Source organism: Ischnura elegans, chromosome 6 (assembly GCF_921293095.1).
Source record: "Ischnura elegans chromosome 6, ioIscEleg1.1, whole genome shotgun sequence".
NCBI classification, from domain to species: domain Eukaryota; kingdom Metazoa; phylum Arthropoda; class Insecta; order Odonata; family Coenagrionidae; genus Ischnura; species Ischnura elegans.
In genome coordinates, this window is record NC_060251.1 from 86,328,701 (window position 1) to 86,348,802 (window position 20,102).

The window sequence follows — 20,102 nt, forward strand, 5'->3', positions numbered from 1 at the left end:
CTGGATCTTCGCCTTCATATCTCTACTTATTTTCTCCAGGTAGCTCACTCTACCCCCACCCCTACCGTCATGTGCTAGCGGACAACCCAAGGCGCTCTGCAATATTCACGCGCATCTAGCCCGGATTCTTTTCTTCATGTTCAATTATTTCCAGTCCATCTCTTAAAGTTCTCAATAGTTTCTTCGGAGGGGCCATGGTCGGAAGACGACTAAAATTAAACTAGTGAAAATGACTTTATTAAACCCACATGGAATAACACTCGGTGGTTCGAAGTCCAGCCACCCCGGAAAGTAGGGAACCACTCGTACGAGGTGAAGTTCGGAACTGATGCTATCGCGTACGGGGGTACGCTGAGCACACTGCAGAGGGCGAAGCGTGACCATAGGACTGCGCCATGAAATTTTTTACCCTAAAGATGCCCATTCTTTTCTAATTAGCGTAGGGCCAGATGATCAGATGAATTCGGATTGTTAGTAGGGAGAAACAAAAATCCTGAGAAGATATCCCTTCGTCAGTAACTCTGATAAGTGAGACTAATAGTAGTAGTATAGCTCGTAAATTGATAACTGATAACAACCTGGTATCATGTTTTCGGAACAAAATGCCGAATTAACTGCCGTAAGCTCAGCTACGAGGATATCGCGTTTCGCCAAAAATCACCATCGTATTTTTCCATCCATTTCCTTGCTTAAAATACGTCATGTGTGGTCTCGTTTTTTTTTAACGTGCAAATTACTAACATTTCAATCTAATAAAAGCATAATAGCAATTACTGAATATCATTGTTAGATACCTTTTGGGCTAATAGGTGATTCATGCAGCAGTTGACCTCCATAAACTGGGAACTTCGAAGCAGTTAGGCTGAAAAAGGTCAGTTGGTGAGAAGAGGGGGGAGCGCGAAACACGTTTCTATTGTTCTCGTGTAACTCGATATTTTTTTCGAAGCTAAGGTCTTCGTAATAAGATCCCTGCGCGAGCTGGGACCTGTTTTTATTTTGAAGAAGAGGAAAGCGTCAGAAGGGGGGAGGCGAATGGTGAATGGAGGGGGATATAGGTTCTTGGGAAATGCGCTAATGTTACTTTCCCACGGCACTGAGCTTCTCCTAGGTTGGGACAAGATCTCAATTTCCTCCCATCCTGACTTTTCCTGACTTTTTCCTGACCAAAATCTTGATATATCCTGACTTTTTCTAGCGTTCGCCATAAGTTTTAACGCATGAAGAAAGATGTCATAAGAGGTCATATACAAGGAAATAGCTCAAAATATGCAACACTTCAGTATTTTTTAATTGTAATATCAGAAAAACTTACAAGAAATGTTACTACTGTACAGTACTACACGTTAGGTACTTTGGTACTTTCCAAACAAAATATGGCCACTGTGGACTAGCAATCATTGTGACTTAATCATTAGTCAAAACAGTAAAAAAAACAAGGTGAACAAAACAATCACAATTTACTTATTTTAAGTACACTTCACACATAATAATAGTTCTTTCATAGTGACTTTCCAAACAAAAAATGGCCACTGTGGACTAGCAATCACTGTGACTTAATCATTAGTCAAAACAGTAAAAAAAAAACAAGGTGAACAAAAAAATCACTATTTCCTTATTTTAAGTACACTTCACAAATTATCATAGTTCTTTCATAGTGACTTTCCAAACAAAATATGGCCACCGTGGACTAGCAATCATTGTGACTTAATCATTAGTCAAAACCGTAAAAAACAAGGTGAACAAAACAATCACAATTTACTTATTTTAAGTACACTTCACACATAATAATAGTTCTTTCATAGTGACTTTCCAAACAAAAAATGGCCACTGTGGACTAGCAATCACTGTGACTTAATCATTAGTCAAAACAGTAAAAAAAACAAGGTGAACAAAAAAATCACTATTTCCTCATTTTAAGTACACTTCACAAATTATCATAGTTCTTTCATATTGACTTTCCAAACAAAATATGGCCACTTTGGACTAGCAATCACTGTGACTTAATCATTAGTCAAAACAGTAAAAAAAACTTGGTGAACAAAAAAATCACTATTAATTTAAAGTGCACTTCACAAATTGTCTAAGTTAGAAACTCCATTGTTAAGTTAGAAAGTACCAGTCAACTTTTTTATTTCTTCATCAATGGCATCAGCCTCCTTCTGGCTTGATGCTAACACTTTCATCTTTTTGGCTTGAAGCTCCTTAACTTCAGTTCCAATCATCTTCTCATGGGTCCTTTTTTTTTCGACCTCAGCGTCCTCAGATCGGCGCTGCTTCTTTGCTTCTTCATACTCGGAGCGCGCGTGCCGAAATCTGTTGATCATTTCAGCAGATATTTTTATGTTTTCTACGCCACCAGCAGCGTTGACTGAGTCGTACACTTGGCGCTGAGCCACCAAAGACATATCTAATTGGTTCTCTACTATTATCTCCTTATTGATGGAGAAGCCACGCTCGATGAAAGCTTGGCCATGGCTTATGATCAGAGCCATTTTAATCACTTTCACTAAACCATCTGAGCACTTATAACGATCCCAGATACCTCTCCAGAAATGATCTAGTCTCTGCCTCTGACGATCATATTCTTGACAGGCGTTAGCAAATACTTGTTTGTCACAGAGCACCTTAAAGTCAGACAAAATAGTGTCGCACTCACTTGCAGGAAGCCAATTGCGGCTGTGCAGTTGTTCCAAGAAGCCGTTCAGTCGAGTAGAAACGGCAGTTTTGGAATGTGAAATCAGTTCTGGGTCACAAAAAGTTATGGCTCTGCAGAGTTTGTAATTCAAGGGAGCCTTTTCAAGAATTTTACTAACCATAGCCTTCAGCAGGAGCACACACTCCTCCTTGAACTTCAGCATTTCTGGAGTAGATACTTGTACTTTTTTGAGAGCGTCCTTTACAGAAAAACTAAAATTGAAGTTCTTCACAGGAATCAGATTGTCTTCATTGGTAATGTCAACTTTACATACATCTGACTTTCGATTTACATAATCATTCTTGACAAAATGTCTAAGCAGGTTCGACACTAAGTTCGACAGGTCCGTGTGCAAGAACGGCGCCATTGGGTCATTGGTTTGATAAGTAGTCAAGAATGGCTCAACAAGTCTTGCAACATATGAGAAGAAGGCTAACTTAGGCCCCAACATCTTATCTTCAACAGCTTTTGCAACATACAAGAAGCCGGCAGATTTTATTTTATCCTCTTCAGGTCCAGTTCTCACTTTTTCAATAAAAGTTTTTACGTTTGGCAATATTTTGATGCAATTATCGGCACCAGGTGCATTATTCAACCACCTCACTGCACAATACTTATTTGGGAAAGTAGTAGAGCCTGTCCACTCTGTATACTTACTGCGACGGGCAGGCACATTCTTAAATATATTGTATAAGGCCCTGAGAAACATGACAATATTCCAGCCACACTTACTAACCCCCTCTTTGAAGGAATTATGAACTACGTGCAAACCACAGGACCCCATGAGCAGCAGCAGTGGCTCATCCTCACCAAACTCTGTTTTCATATAAATCTGGAGATCTTTCAGGAACTTGACATTAACATTCGGGCCATCCATGCCAACCATAAGCACATGAGACTGCACACTTCTAGGAATTGCTGTGCAGTATGCCGATATGAGATCAGTCGCCCTTGAGCGACCCAGGAACACTGAATCATAATATTTCGTCACCGTTTCATTTTGATCATCACACCAAAATTTAATGGCAAGATCCATTTGAGTCTTCTGGCTACACTTATTGAGACTCTCGTCAAATAAAACTACCACAAAATCCAGTTTGGTTAACTTAGATGTGATAACATCATGGAAATGTGGGGCTAAACCATGTACAAGTGAATAGGCGATTTTGTTCCGACCCAATTCCATTTTTGCAGCAATCATACTATCTGGGAACATTGTGGGAAATAACTGCACTGCCTTGCCCCCAGAAGACAAAGAAGTATGGCTCGTTACACAATAGATACACCACAAAATCTCAGCTTTGGTAGTATCTTGCTTCATTAACCAGGTGTTAAGACCTTGCAAACCAGCAGTCTTCGGGACGGCGATAACTTCGTTGGTACATCGCGCACATGGGCATGAACATGTGCAGGCAGGTGAAGCTGGTGTGGGGTCATCGGGATCGTCCCGAGGGTCTTCTGCAGTCCCACCCGATGCTGAGGAACCAGGTGCCGCCGCCGTGGGGTTCACCGACGCGGATGTAGAGGTAGAGGGAGTTGCTGTAGTCACCTACAAAAATCAGGCTGGGGTAGAGAACCAGAAAACCCCGAAGATTTTACAAATAACTCACCATCACTTACCTTCTTAGCGGAAGGCAAACAAAATATCTTGATCCCGTAACAGCTCTTCTTGTTCTCGACGGCAGTATTGTGGTGGGTTGATGACAGGTGTTTAGTCAGGGCACCGCGACCCATGTTGCCGAGTTGATTCGTCTTGCAGCACACCGAGCAGTAGAAAGATGTTGGTTTTCCTTCTGGCAATCCATGCTTTAATGCAGTCGAAGTCTTTGGTGAGAAGCAGCTGAAATGAAGCTCCTTTGACCAATCCTCGTTCCAATACGTCTGCTTTCCCCCGACCATGACTAGAGACGAAATGGGCCTCAGCATTCGGGTCTGAAAATAATACAATCTCATTTTGAACTACAGCACCATTAAGTTTCAATGAATAGTCGAATGGAGTGGATAAAATAACACGACAGTGAGTTTGCTAATATTCGTGACAGCCTACCTTCAATGAAGAAAACGCAACCTCCGCTGCTCTCCAGGCACACCGACTCGTCCGGACTCGTCACCGTCGCACTGTTATTGTTGACCCGCCGCGGGCGTAGACCCGGGGAGCGCGTGGGATGGCGGGGGGTGTGGGGGGAAAGGCGCGGAAAAGGAGCGACCGTGGAGCCAAGGTTTAGAGCCTAAGGTTGCCTCACTCGCTTCTGCGCATGAGCCTACCAAGCCGCTACTATGTCACAGACGACCCAATGCAACTTTGCTATTGCATTGTCGTATGGTAGTACAGAATTCATTTAAGGTTCCTGAGACGCTGCGTCGCCATGCGTTCAACACAATGTAGTCAATATTTCCTGCGCTTTCTCCGTTAATGGTCTCAGTAGTCCACAAATGATAAAATGACTTTTTGTGGAAGAAGAGCGCGTTACACTGCCGTGTATGCCGGCCTCCCGCTATACAGTGGCGACGTGCTCAAACTGTCAGAAACGAAGAAAGCTGGACGAAACGTCTCATACTACACGTGGGCACTTGAATTTAGGAATCCTTTTATTTCATGGATATACAAATCGGCACCAACAACCTCTTAATACCCCTCACACGTTAAAAAAATATCGCTGAAAGTGAATCGGTCAAAATTAATATGTATATATACCAAAGAAGTGATGTACAAGATTTGCGATGCTCCTATCACATGTGATAAGCTAGATTTTTTTCCACTTTTGAGATAAATTACCTAACATACTTATTCGTGCAAAGACAATTATGTTTTTACATCATCAACCCGAAAGGCATGACCTCCACTGTATCCCCATTGTAAGAAATCATTCAACCTCATTTCTAGACGTGAGACTAAAAACTAGTTGTAATTTTATTATTTTGTACGCCATTAAATAATACAGAGCAATTTTCCAGGCAATGGCTGAGCAGAATAACCCATAACATGTGATAATTGAAGTTCAAAAATATTTTAGCGCATTAAAAATATTTCTCAGGCATCACGGGAAAGATCGTAAATCGCATGATAGAAACCTATATTTTTTATGGTAATTATTCCTTCACTCGAACAAGCTATAAATTGGTAGTCTTGCTAAACTTCTAAGGTAAATTAGGATAAACCGTTTCAATTTTTTTTCTTTTCACGTCATATGTACTTGCAACTGTATTGAATCAGAACCTCTTCCAAGTGAAGGATTCTTTTTACTTTTGAGATTTTAGCCTGGTTATCCGATCAAAAGTCATTAATTCAGGTATTGATACTTTGCTCCAGATTTATTGGTAATCTTCATTGCGTTCAGACTTTATACTTTTCTCTATTCTCAATTATCAACTAATTTTTCCAGAGCATGATAATGAACGACAAGACGCATGGTGAGAAAATAGCGTTTTGCAATGACATGGTCATCCTTAGTGAAAAGCATATGCATATATGTGTTTTAGTTTTATTTAGCTGATAGCATACCTGACGGGTGATCGAGAGGAGCTTTAAAAGTAGGCATATGAATTCAATTATAGTGCATCTGAATTAGCAATCGGTAATTTCAAAATTTATTTTATAATCAATGATCGTTATTTTTAAGTGACTCACATTGCTGAATGTTTTCTAGAAATTTTCTAAAAATGCTTTGACTCTTCTGAATTCTCTCTGAGCTCAATATTGAAGTTGGTTCCTTTTCAATAGTCTAAATTATTTGCTAAACGTTTGCCTAATTGGAACCGCTGCAGCAAGCGATGTAAAATTTCAACCCTTTTCACTTTTTGCACTCGTCACATGTTTATTTTATTTTTTGATTACTCCAAAGGATTTCATGCATGCATGCATGCATGAGAGGGTTAAGAGTGTCTAAAGGCCGTTTTACACGGTACACGGAATTGCGCAGTCTGACGTACGTGCGAAGGCGCAATCAAAATTGCGTCGTGTAAAGCGGTGAATTGCTAGAACACATGCGAGAACCTTGCCATGCAGCGGCAGGCAGAGCGACGCCAGCACTCCTTGCTTCGGCGGTGAAGGCGGCAGCCCAGTTCGGCACGGGTTAGCACGAGGGGAAGGGAGGCGGTGAGACAGCGCGGCGCGGGCGTTCTCGGCTCATCTTGCGGCTGTCGCTTGCCGCCAGTGCGGCGTGCGGTGGCCGGCGGCACAGCAAAAGGCACACAATCCGATCCATCCTGACTCTTCGGGCGCTCATCCTGACGATTTCCTGATTTTCCTGACCAAAACTTTTTTTCCTGACTATTTCCTGACTTTCCTGACTTTCCTGACTTGTCCCAACCTAGTTCTCCCAATGGTAGTTCCATCTCTTGGAGAGGATTCCAACTACGTGCTTGTCGTTATTAGCCATAAATGACACATTGTATTTATTTCGTCTCATTTTCGTCAAATGATGGATGCGGGAAAATTCTGCGTCGGAACCGCGATCTTCAAACGATCAATGCGAGAAACGATACTTCGGGGAACGATAGATGCGGGAAAAAATTAAATTGTCTATAAGGAACTTTATTTGGGACCAGAAACGGCGAACGATCAATGCGGGAACGATAGATCGAGGTTCCACCGTATAACTTTCTTTTGAAAGCGGCAGTGTAATGACTTCTTTCCTCTGCTATTGTAATACTCTGAAACCAAAACTGAATCGATCTCTCTAATCAGAGGCAAATCATGTTCCCTTCTTACCGTTGCTCTGGGAAAAATGGAACGACTATGTAGCATAATTAATCGTAGAGGGCGTAACTTGGTGGAAATCCATAATATCACGAATACAAGGATCAAGGAAATAGCAAAGTTTTTGATCCTTGTATTCGTGAGACTATGTAGCAGTTTATATCGCGACGGCATTGAGGCTTTAACGACACAAACAAACAGCATTACCTTAGATAGCACAAAGCGGAGGAACTGGATCACCAACGACAGTAAATAACTCCACACAAACTTTCCGGTTGCGACGTAAAACTGGCAAGTTCCAGGTCGACGCATGCGACAATCGTGTAATGCTGTGTTGCCATAAGCGGAAATCTTCTCTCGTTTTCAAGGCCGCAATGCGCGAGAATTAGTAACGTCACGCCGAAAGCTCGCTGTCACCCTGTTCAAACGCAGGGAGCGTAGTGTCCACAGCGCATGGCAGGTTGTCAAGGCTAGCGGTCTTCCAGTCATAGGATTGAGGGTGTTGAATAAACGTTAAAATTTTTCGACACAATGGCCATCTAGATTTAGTTTCGAAAGTGGTCGCTGCAGCTAGTGGGAAGGCTAATTGGGTGGAAGGGGGACTAAGCAGTGACCGAGGGAGGGGAAACCAAGCCATTTGAGGAAAGTAAACAAGCTGATGAGAAGTGGTGTCATATTTCAGGAGGGGGAGAGAAAAGGCCTGCGCTGGGGAAAGATGTTTTTTTTTTCTTCAGGCAACATTCGTTCCCACGCTTTTCTGACCGATGCGACCGCATGCGACGATGCTCGCCACAATGAATAGAAGTGCGCTAGCTACGAACGAAGATGAAAATTTCTGGGAAGGTATTATTATCAAGGTTGAGATATTTTTAAGGTTTTAAGACGAAATTCACGGCTATTTCCCGGTTTTTTCACGGTAGAGGAAATTCACGGCTAATTCACGGTTTTAAGGTTTTCACGGTTGAGTGGGAACCCTGGAAGAGGCACAACGCGTAGTTTTCGTTCCGTAATTTCATACCCTACGGCCCTCAGAGAGAATGCACGACAATTTAAACACATCATGCAGCTTAATAAATAACACGCTGTCCTGAACATAGGCTACTCCACACTACGTCGTCAAGGAAGGTCCATCCTCATACAAATGCGATAACGCAAGCTATTCTCCCTCATAAATCATGCACTGGAAACTTCATCAAAGGTTAAAATTATAGTCCCTGTGCCAGGATTAATGGCAATTAATCCATTGAAAGCAAAAAACAAGACATCACGTGAATCATATTCGGATAGAATTAATCGCCTCCACTTCCAATTCACGTATTCCTCACAGAAGCAATCCGCAATCGTAACTGTCTCCCGAGGGGGTTGTCCAGACATCTTGACCTTTTGCCGAGTTGAAGAGCAGCGATGACGCACTCGCTGCGACGGAGACTAACTGGTTTTAATCGAAGTGCCGACACTCATCTCCCGGCTGCAATCCGCAATCAAGCGAAAAAGCAATGAAGAGGAGGTCCACTCTTACTATCACGGTCAAAGGCCTTCCCTCCCGACCAACTTTTTACGACAGGGCGGCACCGCACGATCTGCCACATTACAATGGATCATCAATGATACCAAGGCATGTGAAGTTTCGACCCAAGTCACAGTTCTACATCTTGGGGACTTTCGGTCATCAAAAAAGTTAACTAGAGTTAGAGGTTTAGAAACAAGCACACTTGAAAATAGATGGATTTTCGCATAAAATCAGGATAAAAACGAGCTTATTTTAATGACAGATTGTCTACCGGTGTACACGAAGAGATCTGGATTATAACGGTCAATGCATCTGCAACACTGATAATCCGCACCCGGAATATACAATGACAAAATTCCAACCAGAACTACAGGACGAAAACCAACATTTCAGAATATTACATCTTTTACAATGCGAATACTCTTCAGGGCTGGCTCAAAAGGAAGGCTGATCTCGAAAATTCCTGACACATGAATGAATAAAATATCTCTCGCTTTTTAATTTCGAATACGTACGCATTAAAAATGGAGTGCATTCTGGACGCTGAAAATATTATCACGGTGAGGACAGCCTTACATTTTTTTTTATAAAAAAATTAATTTACCATTAAATTCACCCATCGTGAGACCCGTTGATGGCACCCGAATGATACCGAGTATTCTTTGTTTGGAAGCAGTGAATCGTGAGTCACAGAAATATATTGCTCTGAGTATTACGCGATCAGAGGCAGGAATGATTTCTCCACGCCACAACCACACCGTTACAAGCACTGCCTCACTGTTTGGCGCCAAGTTCGTGGGGCGGGACCGCGCGGGGCAGTCACCCCTCCCGCTATAACGGCCCACGAAACTGGGGTGTCCACGGACACGGACGTGCCCACGAATGAGGAAGTAATGATGGGAGATGCTCTCTGCAGGCAACAAAGAAGCCGCTTTTTTGTCGTCTTGAATTGTCATCTCGAGCAATTTCAGCACGAACACTCGACCCCATTTCTCAGCCGTTACAATTAAAAACTACTCAGTGGTCATATGAAACAATTGAGCGCCATTCTTGTTATAAGTCTCTCGCGTACAGAAAGGAAATTAATCGCAAGGTTAAAACACTTGATGATAGCACCTTAACCTTCTTCGCCTTTTTACCAACGAAGCGCGGTGGGCTCGCAGTGATTCCGGACCCATTACTAAATATTCCACAGTTGAGTAAGGCCACGTGGATTCAGAGGATGGAATTGGTGAGGAATATTGTGAAAACGGTTTACTCACCATTTCAAGACACTAGAATCAGCAGGAAAAGACTTCTTTCTATAGCAGACATTATGACTGAATGCTGATTATTTAAGTGCACCAACAAACTTTATGTTTTGAGCGAATATATGTGATTTGAAAAATCAAAACGTTCCGGTACAAAAGAAAGAGCGTAGCGTCAGTTTATCGAGCAAGAAAAAACTCCTAAAAACAAATTCCTCCACTAATACGCACTATCGTAATACGTACGTATTCCTCCATATTTTAGGGTTAGTTGACATGGGAATAGAGTTTACATTACTATATATTGATATTATACAATATTTATGGACCTGGGATGGTGTTTGTTTTTATTTGGCCGCGATTAACAAGGTACATTCTCATTTGCTTCCACTCACGCAGTCGTGACGTTCACTCGGACTTCTTCACGACTTCTTTCTCGCACTAAACCATTCCTGCCATACTCGTAAACAGAAGGAAATGGCAGAAAATACGGGACCGTCTCGCGTGACCCGGATAGAGCGGACTTCGACGGAACACCATGTGCGGGCAGCTCTAAATCGTAGAGCCCCGTTTTACGCTAGAATCGTGATGGACCGAGTACGTGTCACCGTAAGACAACAGCAGAGGGAATTTCCACGGGCGTACCTGCTTAACTCTCACCGTCTTCATCTAAGCCAGCATCATCTAAAGTACCACCATCGACGTCTAATCACTCAGCTATACCTCATAACATGCGTGCCGTTCACTGGTAAGTAGGACGTATTGCTGTTAACTACTACGCAGCAGCTTCTTTAGAGATTGAAATCTTCTCACATTTCCCCTACACCCATGTCACAATTTCATTTGTTTACGGCATACTCTCCTCTCAACATGTTTTCTGTCCGCTAATATGTGTTATCCTCATAAATACTCCATGAAAACCTACCTAAATCGGTAGAATACTTCAACAAATAAAATAAATATGTTATTTCCTTGTATGTATATCATTTCAGGTATTCTAGTTCGTCTACTACGCTTTTATTTTTTCGTATTTCCTCGCCATGTCTTTCATAAGCTGCGTACGAGAGCAGGGAAGGCATGGAGGTGGTAAAGGAGAGAGTGAGGAAGATAGGTAGGTGTCCAGGGATGCGAGCAGAGGCCATGCACCCCCTTGGTGGCGGCCATAACGGTGCCCCCGGTGGAGAAAGGGGGTGGGATGGGGCGGAAGGCGCGGCAGAGCAGTGGTCGGCCGGCGGACGCGGGTCGCTGAGCACGCGGATATCAGCCAAGACGTCGCCAGCGGCGGCGTTTTTGCTTCCAAGAGAGTCCGTGGGAGAGTGCCCGATAAACGCGACCCTTGAGGCACAAACACCACGATGGAATTGATCGATCAATCGAATGCATCATCGACTGAGACACACACATCGACGATTCGACAAAGACATTCAGTGTAGATGGAAGATATCGACTAATTAACTCCTGAATTTCATCAGTCGTTTATTTCCTACGGTGTTTACAACAAAAACGGTTGTCGATTTTGCCGATTTCTTGAAGGTAAGGACTTTTTTTACACAGAATAATGTTTCCGGAGGGAGTACTGTAAGCTAATTGTATATACAAGTACCACGTAGTACCCTACCCAAAAAATATGATAACGTGTCCCTACGTTTTATAATTACACGGTGGAAATTTTATGTGTGGTTTTAATATCCACAACACCAGCTAGTTCGCGGATATTTTCTTTTAGAGCTACCCCCGTTTGAAAATCGACAAAAACAAAAAATACTGCTTCATTTCCTGATTTATCAATGATAACAAGCTATTTTCAGAGTGGATCCAATTATATTATCCATCGGCTGTCGGAGGCAAATATCTCTCCTCAAACAAGTCTTCCGTCCTAGTCTGGGGTAGACGGCGACGATAGATTCTATCGATAACTTCAGACTAGAAACCGACACCTTTTTTAGGACCTGGAAATGCCCGCTCTAGTTTCCTCGATGACAATCAATGTGGCAGAGAGAGCAGATTAATAACCAACTCAGAGAACTAATCTTTTGTCGACATTAATGAAGAAACGATGGGAAATTTAAAAGTGGATGACATACAGGGAGGAGCAGCTCTCTCGAGCGGCGATTTCTCATCCGGTCGCTGAGAGGAGATGCACCACGCGTACGCCAATTAAGAAGTTCACGCGGCGACTCTCAATCGCCGATTATCTTGGAGGGGAAGCGTAAAAAAATTGACTCCCGAGTAGAAAGCCGCATTCACCTTAAAGGACGAGGGAAGCCTACAAACTACTAGTATTCGGAGCAACGATAAGCTCAAGAAAAAGTTTAGGGTACCCCCAGCAATAAAGCCGAAGTCTCAGTTATATTATTTTTTTGACAACTTACAACGCCATGGGAAGAGGGAAATATGAGTTCCCCGAACGAACCATGACCTAAAATATCCACCTCACCGAAAAGTAATCAAAATCAGAAAAATATAAGGTTTAGGATATAACCTGGTGTATTCGTAAGATCATCCTTTAGAATTCCCGCAGTGATAATCAATTTGAATACTTTCAAACACCCTGTATACACGTGAGTTACATTCCCGTCAAAACAATACAAGATCAAGATTAATGGCAGTGTTTACGTGGTATATAATCCAAGTGACCACTTCCACTTCGTGACGCTATTCAATATTTCTTTCACATTTTTGAAATGCTGGTTAAAAATTGAAAACAGTAATTTAAAAGAAAATCAACGCACTGAAAAGCTTGATATCAACCATCCAAATTATTTCCCAATCATAAAATATAATCCGATCCATTCCCTGAGACTGAAACGTGCACATAATGGGTAAAGCGTCAGAATGAAATACATTTACAAATGAAACATGAACATCCATCCAATATTACGGGAACCGTCTAACGGCCGGAAGGCCCATTTGGTGAATAATGGAATTCAACCTAGCGATGAAGCATCCGAAAGGCATAGGAAACAATAGGACGAAAGCATTACGTTGGTCACTCTATTGTGTTCCAAAAACCATTAAGCAAAAGATTCTATAGATTGGGGATAATAACGAAGATAAAATTAAAAAAAAATAAAAGAATGTACTGGCACTTAAAAAAACTAAATTTACCAAAGTAGACCTTGGTACAAGATTTTTCTATCGAAAGTGCACAGTTCAAGGAAATATTTTTTAGATTTAATCACCATCGCCATTTAAAATTAAGCAAGTTACTATTCGCCTGGGTTTTCGTAATTTTGTCTAACTAATAACGTAACAAAAACATCAGGTTTTATTATAAACAACTGAGTAATAAAAAAATAAATGACCGATGGAGTACATTAACGTGAAAATTCAAACAGTTGAGGATTTAAAAAAAAACACCAATGTTTTTACAAATCTTGTAATAATCTTGCGATTAATATTCTTGTTTTTATAAACCTATGTCATCAAATCTTAAAATCCAATTGATCACGCAAAAGTGGTAAAAAAAACAAAGGGGCGTTACTATAAATCTTTATACTGTAAGAATGAAGATAGATAAAGGCCAGCTGCGGGAAAGGAGAGATCTTATCCCGAACTAGCATCACCCAAACTGCGAACTAGTAGGAACGACGTGACCGCACGGCACAATGCGGTCTCTCGGCAATACAGGATGGGCGTGAGAGGGAGAAAGATAGCGTCCAAGAGAGAGTGAATGAAGAAATATAATGAATCGACCCGAACGGGAAGCCTTGCCGAGTCGAGCAGTGGGCGTACAGGAAAGGGTTTACTTTGGAGGAGGAGAATAAGAGGGAAAGATAATTGTTCAAAAATAAAATCGCGATTTTTGAAATCCCAACTCCTCGACCAGCGGAGCGAAGAAAGATCATTAGAAAGTGGAAGTTGCGTACCGAAATGGGGATTAATACTCCTTCGCAATGCGGTAGTAAGGATAACCAGAGGATGATGAAAGAAATTGACGACAGAACGGAAATATTCATCACTTCATTCCTTCCTCGGACTAAAGCCAAAAATACTGTTATCGCTGGTGCGGTCTTAGGCATACGCATTCCTTCCCTTTTTATTTTTCGAGTTTTATTTTCCCCTTTATTTCCTTCACGTTTTTCCAATAAGACGCATTATAACTCGCATGATTAAGCTATTTTTATTAGAAATCTACTGTTTTACAGATGTGTATGATCCACTACTATTGTGTGTGCCATGGGGCGATGCATTCTTGGTGGAGGCTCATACCAGCTCTTATTCAAGATTGAATACTTTTTTCATAAAACCATACGGAGCAAAAAATGAAAAATTATAGGCCTAAATATGAATAACGGGGGACATCCAATGCGAGAGAGGGCTCCGACCGCGTTGATTACCATGCTGTACCAGGTAAACATACCTTAACCAGTACAATACCTTTAGTTGAAGAATCGAATGCAGAGCAAATTGTTTCTGCTGAAATCTCACCCCCAAACAGCCGTTATGCGGTTCGGAGGGAAGGGTGTAGCCCGAAAAATTTTCGAGGGGTTCGTCTTCGGGCTATATTATGGGGCTGTTCACTAAGAGGAGTACAACAAATTATTCACACCATCTTCCCAACATTTCAGGGGTGTTTGAACCCCTTGAACGCACGCTGCGTACTTGCAAGGTAATGCGTGGTTTTAGGACGAATAGAGGAAAGAGGGGGCGGCGGAAGAAGAATAGAGAGATGGTGACAAGGGAAAGAAACAAGGGAGCGCGGAAGAAACAAGAGAGGAGTGGGGGAGGGTAAGCGAGAGGATGGGAAGAAGATATTCTTGGGCCGGAAAAAGGAGCAAATGACGGTGGAGTAACGGTGAAATAGGCTGGAAATTTTCCGGGCGATATGCTGCGGAAATGGTAGCGAGAAGGATTCCGAGGAGAGGGACGCCGACGATCGCCGGAGGCAGCGGCGGTTGACGGGAGGAGGGGGGCTGATGGCCCAGTAATTGCATTGCAGATGTTAAATGACCGCGGAGGAGCGGGCGAAAGTACCGGCGACGCTGAATTCGTCGGAAGAATTAGAGAGATCCTGCGACTGAGATGCGGTCCGCGAAAGTGAGCGGTCGAAACAAAAAACAAAAGGACGACATTACAAAACACTCAGCACAAGGGGAGCCGTTATCGTTTAGTGGTGATCCACGGCTATCGCTCGGGATTTCAGCGCGCTGGAGAGCTTGCAAGCTGAAGAGGGTATCCACTCAGTGATTCGACGATAAGGTTGGTTAGGTGAGGGTAAAGCTCATCTCGTACTAAGTCAAATGACTGTAAATTTTTAGTTTTAGTCCAGATTGTCTACTTTCAGGGTAGGGCGGCCAGTCTCCTTGCCTGGGCCACCTGTCACTTCGAGGTTCACACTAATATTGTGTTTTGATAAATTCTGTCACATATTCTCGGTTAGGCTTGGTCAGATACGACGGAGCAGATGGTTTACAAGATCGGTATACTGAGAGGAAGAATATCTTTGATATCATAACAGAGGTCATATTCAGCTGATTCCTAGTGAAGTATATAATCATGCGTAATAGTGCGTGTTTGAGTCGAACCTATCTAGCGCACGATTCAAAACGACCAAGATGAGAAAGTTGACACAATTTGAAATCCGTAGAAAGCAATGAGTGGACTACAGTAAGAAAATTACGATACCGCGTCCCGCGAGTAAATTCTTCCAAGGCGCACTGTACTCGCAAATACCCTACGGTGGTTTTCATGATCGATTCCTAGACGCAGGCTCGTACGAACGGCGACATCAATAAAACTTTTCCCATACCGATCAGAACTCGTTCAACTCCCCCATTCCAGCGATCCCGTCACGGAACGTGCTTCCAGAGCTTTCCGCAAACAATAATAATTCCAGTTCTGCGGCCGTATGTTCCTGAACTTCATGCGCCGTCGACTTCTTCGAAGGTAGCCGACCTTACGCCGGGCACCACGGCTACTCGAAGACCTTAGGCCACGACCCCGCGACTAGTTTCAGCTGACCTTCGCGAACGCTGCCTCACATAATTGGCTATGCGAAAGGGCAAGGGGGAATAAAAAAACTGACTATTTCTTGCCCCGAAGACATTCACTCAATCGGATGTAATCATGAAGGGGTCAATTGCAAAAGACCTTGAGGATGCTGAGAATCTGCATGCATGTTAGCTGAGAAATTTATTTTAGAGGATAACTTCCCAACACCAATGGGTGCATGGCCACTCGCTCGTGACGTGACCTTTAAAATGCATAGAACGTGAATAATCAGATTGGAAGTTTAGCGGGAAAGTGGTCGGATGAAGGGAGGCCTAAAGCGAAAAATCACAAGGTGAGTCCAAGCATTTTTCAGGAAACAAATCCACAAAAAAATACAAATTAAGTGTCTTATATACTTCATATTGCATTAGCAAAGGAGGCGTTAATAAACAGGTAGGAGCTTCTGAGAGGATCGTTATGTAAGAGTTTAAAGAAAAGGTTAGTGAAGAGTTTGATCTGGAGTGTAGGTCTCCACGGTGCGGAAACGTGGACACTAAGGAGAGGACAAGAGAAGATTGGAGGCATTCGAGATGTGGGTATGGAGAAGGTGAAATGGACAAAGAGGAGGAGAAACGACGAAGTGCTGGGCATGTTGGGTGAGGAGAGGCAACTTTTAGATGAGATACGGAGGAGACAGAAAGTTTGGATGGAGCGAGTACTTAGCGGGGAGGGGATGTTGAAAACGGTGTTATAGGGTAAAATGTTAGGTCAACGAGGGAGGGGAAGGAAGAGAATAGGAGTTTTAGATAGATTGAGAGGGAGTAGCCCTTACAGTGAATTGAAGAAGGCAGAGCTGGAAGGAAAGGGAGGCTTACAGATAGTACTCCATGGAAACTCTTTAGTACTCCATGGAAACCTACTTTAACGGGTAGAATACTATAATAATATATACTTCATAATCCTACACGTTTAGCGAACTTGTTTTTCCGTTACTGAAAATATCTAAAAATGGTGGCAGTTAACAACTAAACAATATTTCTAAGAGACGGAGGAAGACCAAAATGAATTTTCAGAATGTCAAACGAAGCACGAATGTTGGTCAGTTCTTAGAAGTTAATTTACAAATATTCCGTGGAAATGATCACAAAACTCTCCCTTATTCATGATTCAGTCACGCAAAATGTCTCCAGAATCTTAGGTATGATACCAAAAAGGAGGTATCACTGCACCTCCTTTATTCAATTACAGGATGTGGCTTAACTAATAATGTAAACATGGATGGAGAAAAACAACGGAGACTTATGCTTGGCTACTATGATCTCCAACTTTTTACGCACTCACTCCACCCTTTCGCCAAGATATAATTCCGTATTCCATTTCCAAAACTTCCCCAACCGACGTTCACTTTCGTCATTGAAACTTCGGAAACTTCAATGACCGAGACGAGGAATGCTCCCACTGCATGCATGAAATGGAGCAATAAAATTTTAAACGGTCATAACACACCAGTAGGAAGGGAACACAGAAATACTTGCACGGGGAGGAGAACGGTCTTGAAGCGGCGAAACTTTCCCTGGGTAGGAAAAACCTCGGAGAGCATTCCTCCGCAGATGAAGGGAGCGGGAGAAAAACTCCAGATCGGTCACTCGGGAGGGAGGTGGGCGAAATTTCTCGAATCGACGAGAGAGGGAGAAAAAAACGAAGAAGGAACTCAAGGCGCTCGGGAAGAAAGAGAAAAGTATAGAGGGGCGATCATTTGCGGCAAATTCCTTTTTTTTCTGAGCGGCCGAAGATAAAAGAGAAAAAAAGATATAGAGGAGTAGGCTGCCCTCTTCCCGACAACGGAAAGGTTCTTGAGGGGATACCGATATATAGAAATGCTTTATTCATGATGAGGCCCGCTCTATTGATTCGACGTGTCCCATTGTGCGAGGGGATATATACAACTCGGCGGGAGAGGAAACTCAGGTCAGGAGAATGGCAATGAAAGAAAACTATAAGAAGTGGAAACTCAGGTCCAAATAAGAATGTCAATAAAAGAAAACTATTAGAAGTGGAAGCAGGGCGCTGGGAATGAAGACGTAATGCGTACCTTGACCAACCGTGGTGGGTTGATACAGGAGTGAATAGTGTAGGTGGGAGGGTGGGCGTATATAGTAGTAGGGCGTCCATTACCGTCCAATCCCGGGGGTAATCTTGGAAACCTTTCGAGCTATTTAGGCGACCTTTCCGAAGACGACACGTTTAACGACGGGCCAGTGATATCCTGGAATAACGATTACCGCGGGAGTGCAATGGACGAGGCGAGAGATGGAAGAAAGCTGATTCCGAAAGTCCATTAAATTTTCAGCAAATGAGGATGGAAGAGGCTTGGGTAGGCGCTCTGGGTGCTTACAATAGTTATCGTCAGCATTTCCGCCGCTATCAAATGACGAGGACGCAAGAACATGGCACGGAAAACAGACCAAATCATCCACATTGGTGTTACGCACGAGAGAAGTGCCAAATACACGCGGCGCGTATTCAAAGGCCGGAGGGCATTGCGTGCCCTACTTACAATTAGGCTCCTAAAGAACAGAGTAACTACCAAAGGAACCTTTTGGCGGAAAGGCGGTTAAATCATCCTAAAACACAAGAGTCCACCGCCAAAGTATAAGATATATATTATTTCGAGCACTTATTTAATTAAAGGATTCAGTCGCGCAGTCTTTCTTTCGCAGGTAATTCACTAACTTCGTCAAATTGAATTCTTAATTAATTTCCTCCCTAAAAATAGAAAAATGCCACTTACATTTTCAAAACATTGGTGATAACGTATTCCAAGCGTCCATCCGCTCCGTCGCTACTGCACTGGACGCTGTTGCCAGTTTCGTAACTGGTTTCACTAAGTTTTTCAAAAAATATTTTAGCTACAGAAATTTTAAAATTGGCAATAATTATTTGCTGAAGGTTAAAAAAATATGATAAAATTTGAAGAAAAAAAACAGTTCCAACGCTATAATTTTAAATTAGCCGGCTTACTTCTCATCTCCAGAATTTTATGGAAAACATTTCTCCATAAAGCTACACTCGAGGTTCATTTTCAAGATGGGGCTGCCGAACCGAGATGAAGAATTTTGCCCTTTAGCGGAATCTCCTGAAATTCATCACTCCTTTCCTTTCGAAACAGCTTTCGCGAGACACATCCTCCCTTGTCAATCGGGAAACGCTCCGGGGGTCGCTCCAGCGACGAGCCCGCGGGAGCAGAGATGAGAGGTTCGCGAGGGAGACATTTGAGAGCGGAGGGAACTAAGACAACCCCGGGAGACACGAGTCTCAGGCGAGAGGCTGGGAGACGAAATAAAAGCAAAGCGAGATGCGCAGACAGTCTCCCATCGAGTGCTGTCATTCATGAAGGGCCGCCATGACGTGGGGAAGTGTCGAACATTTGGCGGGAGAGACGAGAATGACTCCGCGATGAGAGTACGGAGAAGAGAAAAAAAACCTCTCAAGAAACGAAAGGACAGGGAAAGACAGAAAAGAAAAAAGACAATTGTACTACGATATAACAGTAAGACATTAACAAATTAATATTACGGCATTCTTCTGATTAAGATAGGTTTCCAAGGAGTGCTTCAGAAGCATTCTGCCAGCCTCCCCATTCTTCACGTATTTCTCTACTCAGTTCGCAGTAAGGCATACCCCTTTCATTCTATCTCATAAATATATATTAACAAATAAAACTAACATTTTCCCTGTGAATTGAGTCGAGGCATGTTTCCTGGAACTCTACCCGGTAGAGTGGTCTCCCACGTACGTTAAGACAGCGAACATTGCTGTCTTTCGCACGGTATTAGTGAGTCATCACCCTGAGGATGAACGCCGTCAAAACGTCAATCTCGGTAAGCAAATTTCCTGTTAACACAAGAGAAAACAAAAATCTGTTCAAATCATAACTCATCACGGTTTTATACCTTCACAAGTAAGCTGTCGAAATGACGGTATTAAACCTCACACCCGTGGGTAATTCCAGGAAAT

The 20,102-nt window shown here is 42.8% G+C and overlaps 2 protein-coding genes across 6 annotated transcripts in view; both read right to left on the minus strand.

Annotated features, from left to right (window-relative positions):
- LOC124161102 (maternal protein pumilio-like) overlaps positions 1 to 20,102 on the minus strand; it is a 1,117,691-nt gene that overhangs the window by 63,360 nt on the left and 1,034,229 nt on the right. The window lies entirely within an intron of this gene.
- On the minus strand, positions 2,060 to 7,005 carry LOC124161103. 2 transcript variants are annotated; one of them, XM_046537307.1, is made up of 3 exons: positions 4,743 to 7,005; positions 4,316 to 4,627; positions 2,060 to 4,244 (listed from the first exon to the last, which is right to left on the minus strand). In XM_046537307.1, exons 2-3 carry the CDS (start codon positions 4,619 to 4,621, stop codon positions 2,106 to 2,108), a joined length of 2,445 nt encoding a protein of 814 aa, XP_046393263.1. In that variant the 5' UTR covers positions 4,622 to 4,627; positions 4,743 to 7,005; the 3' UTR covers positions 2,060 to 2,105. The 2 variants fall into 2 exon arrangements, with proteins under 2 accessions (XP_046393263.1, XP_046393260.1); XM_046537304.1 differs by having other exon boundaries at positions 4,316 to 7,005.

Coding starts and splice junctions, on each gene's coding strand:
- LOC124161103 (XM_046537304.1), bottom strand. CDS start 4,648: ATGAGATTGTATTATTTTCAGACCCGAATGCTGAGGCCCATTTCGTCT. Junction 4,245..4,315: donor GTTTGCCTTCCGCTAAGAAG/GTAAGTGATGGT, acceptor TGATTTTTGTAG/GTGACTACAGCAACTCCCTC.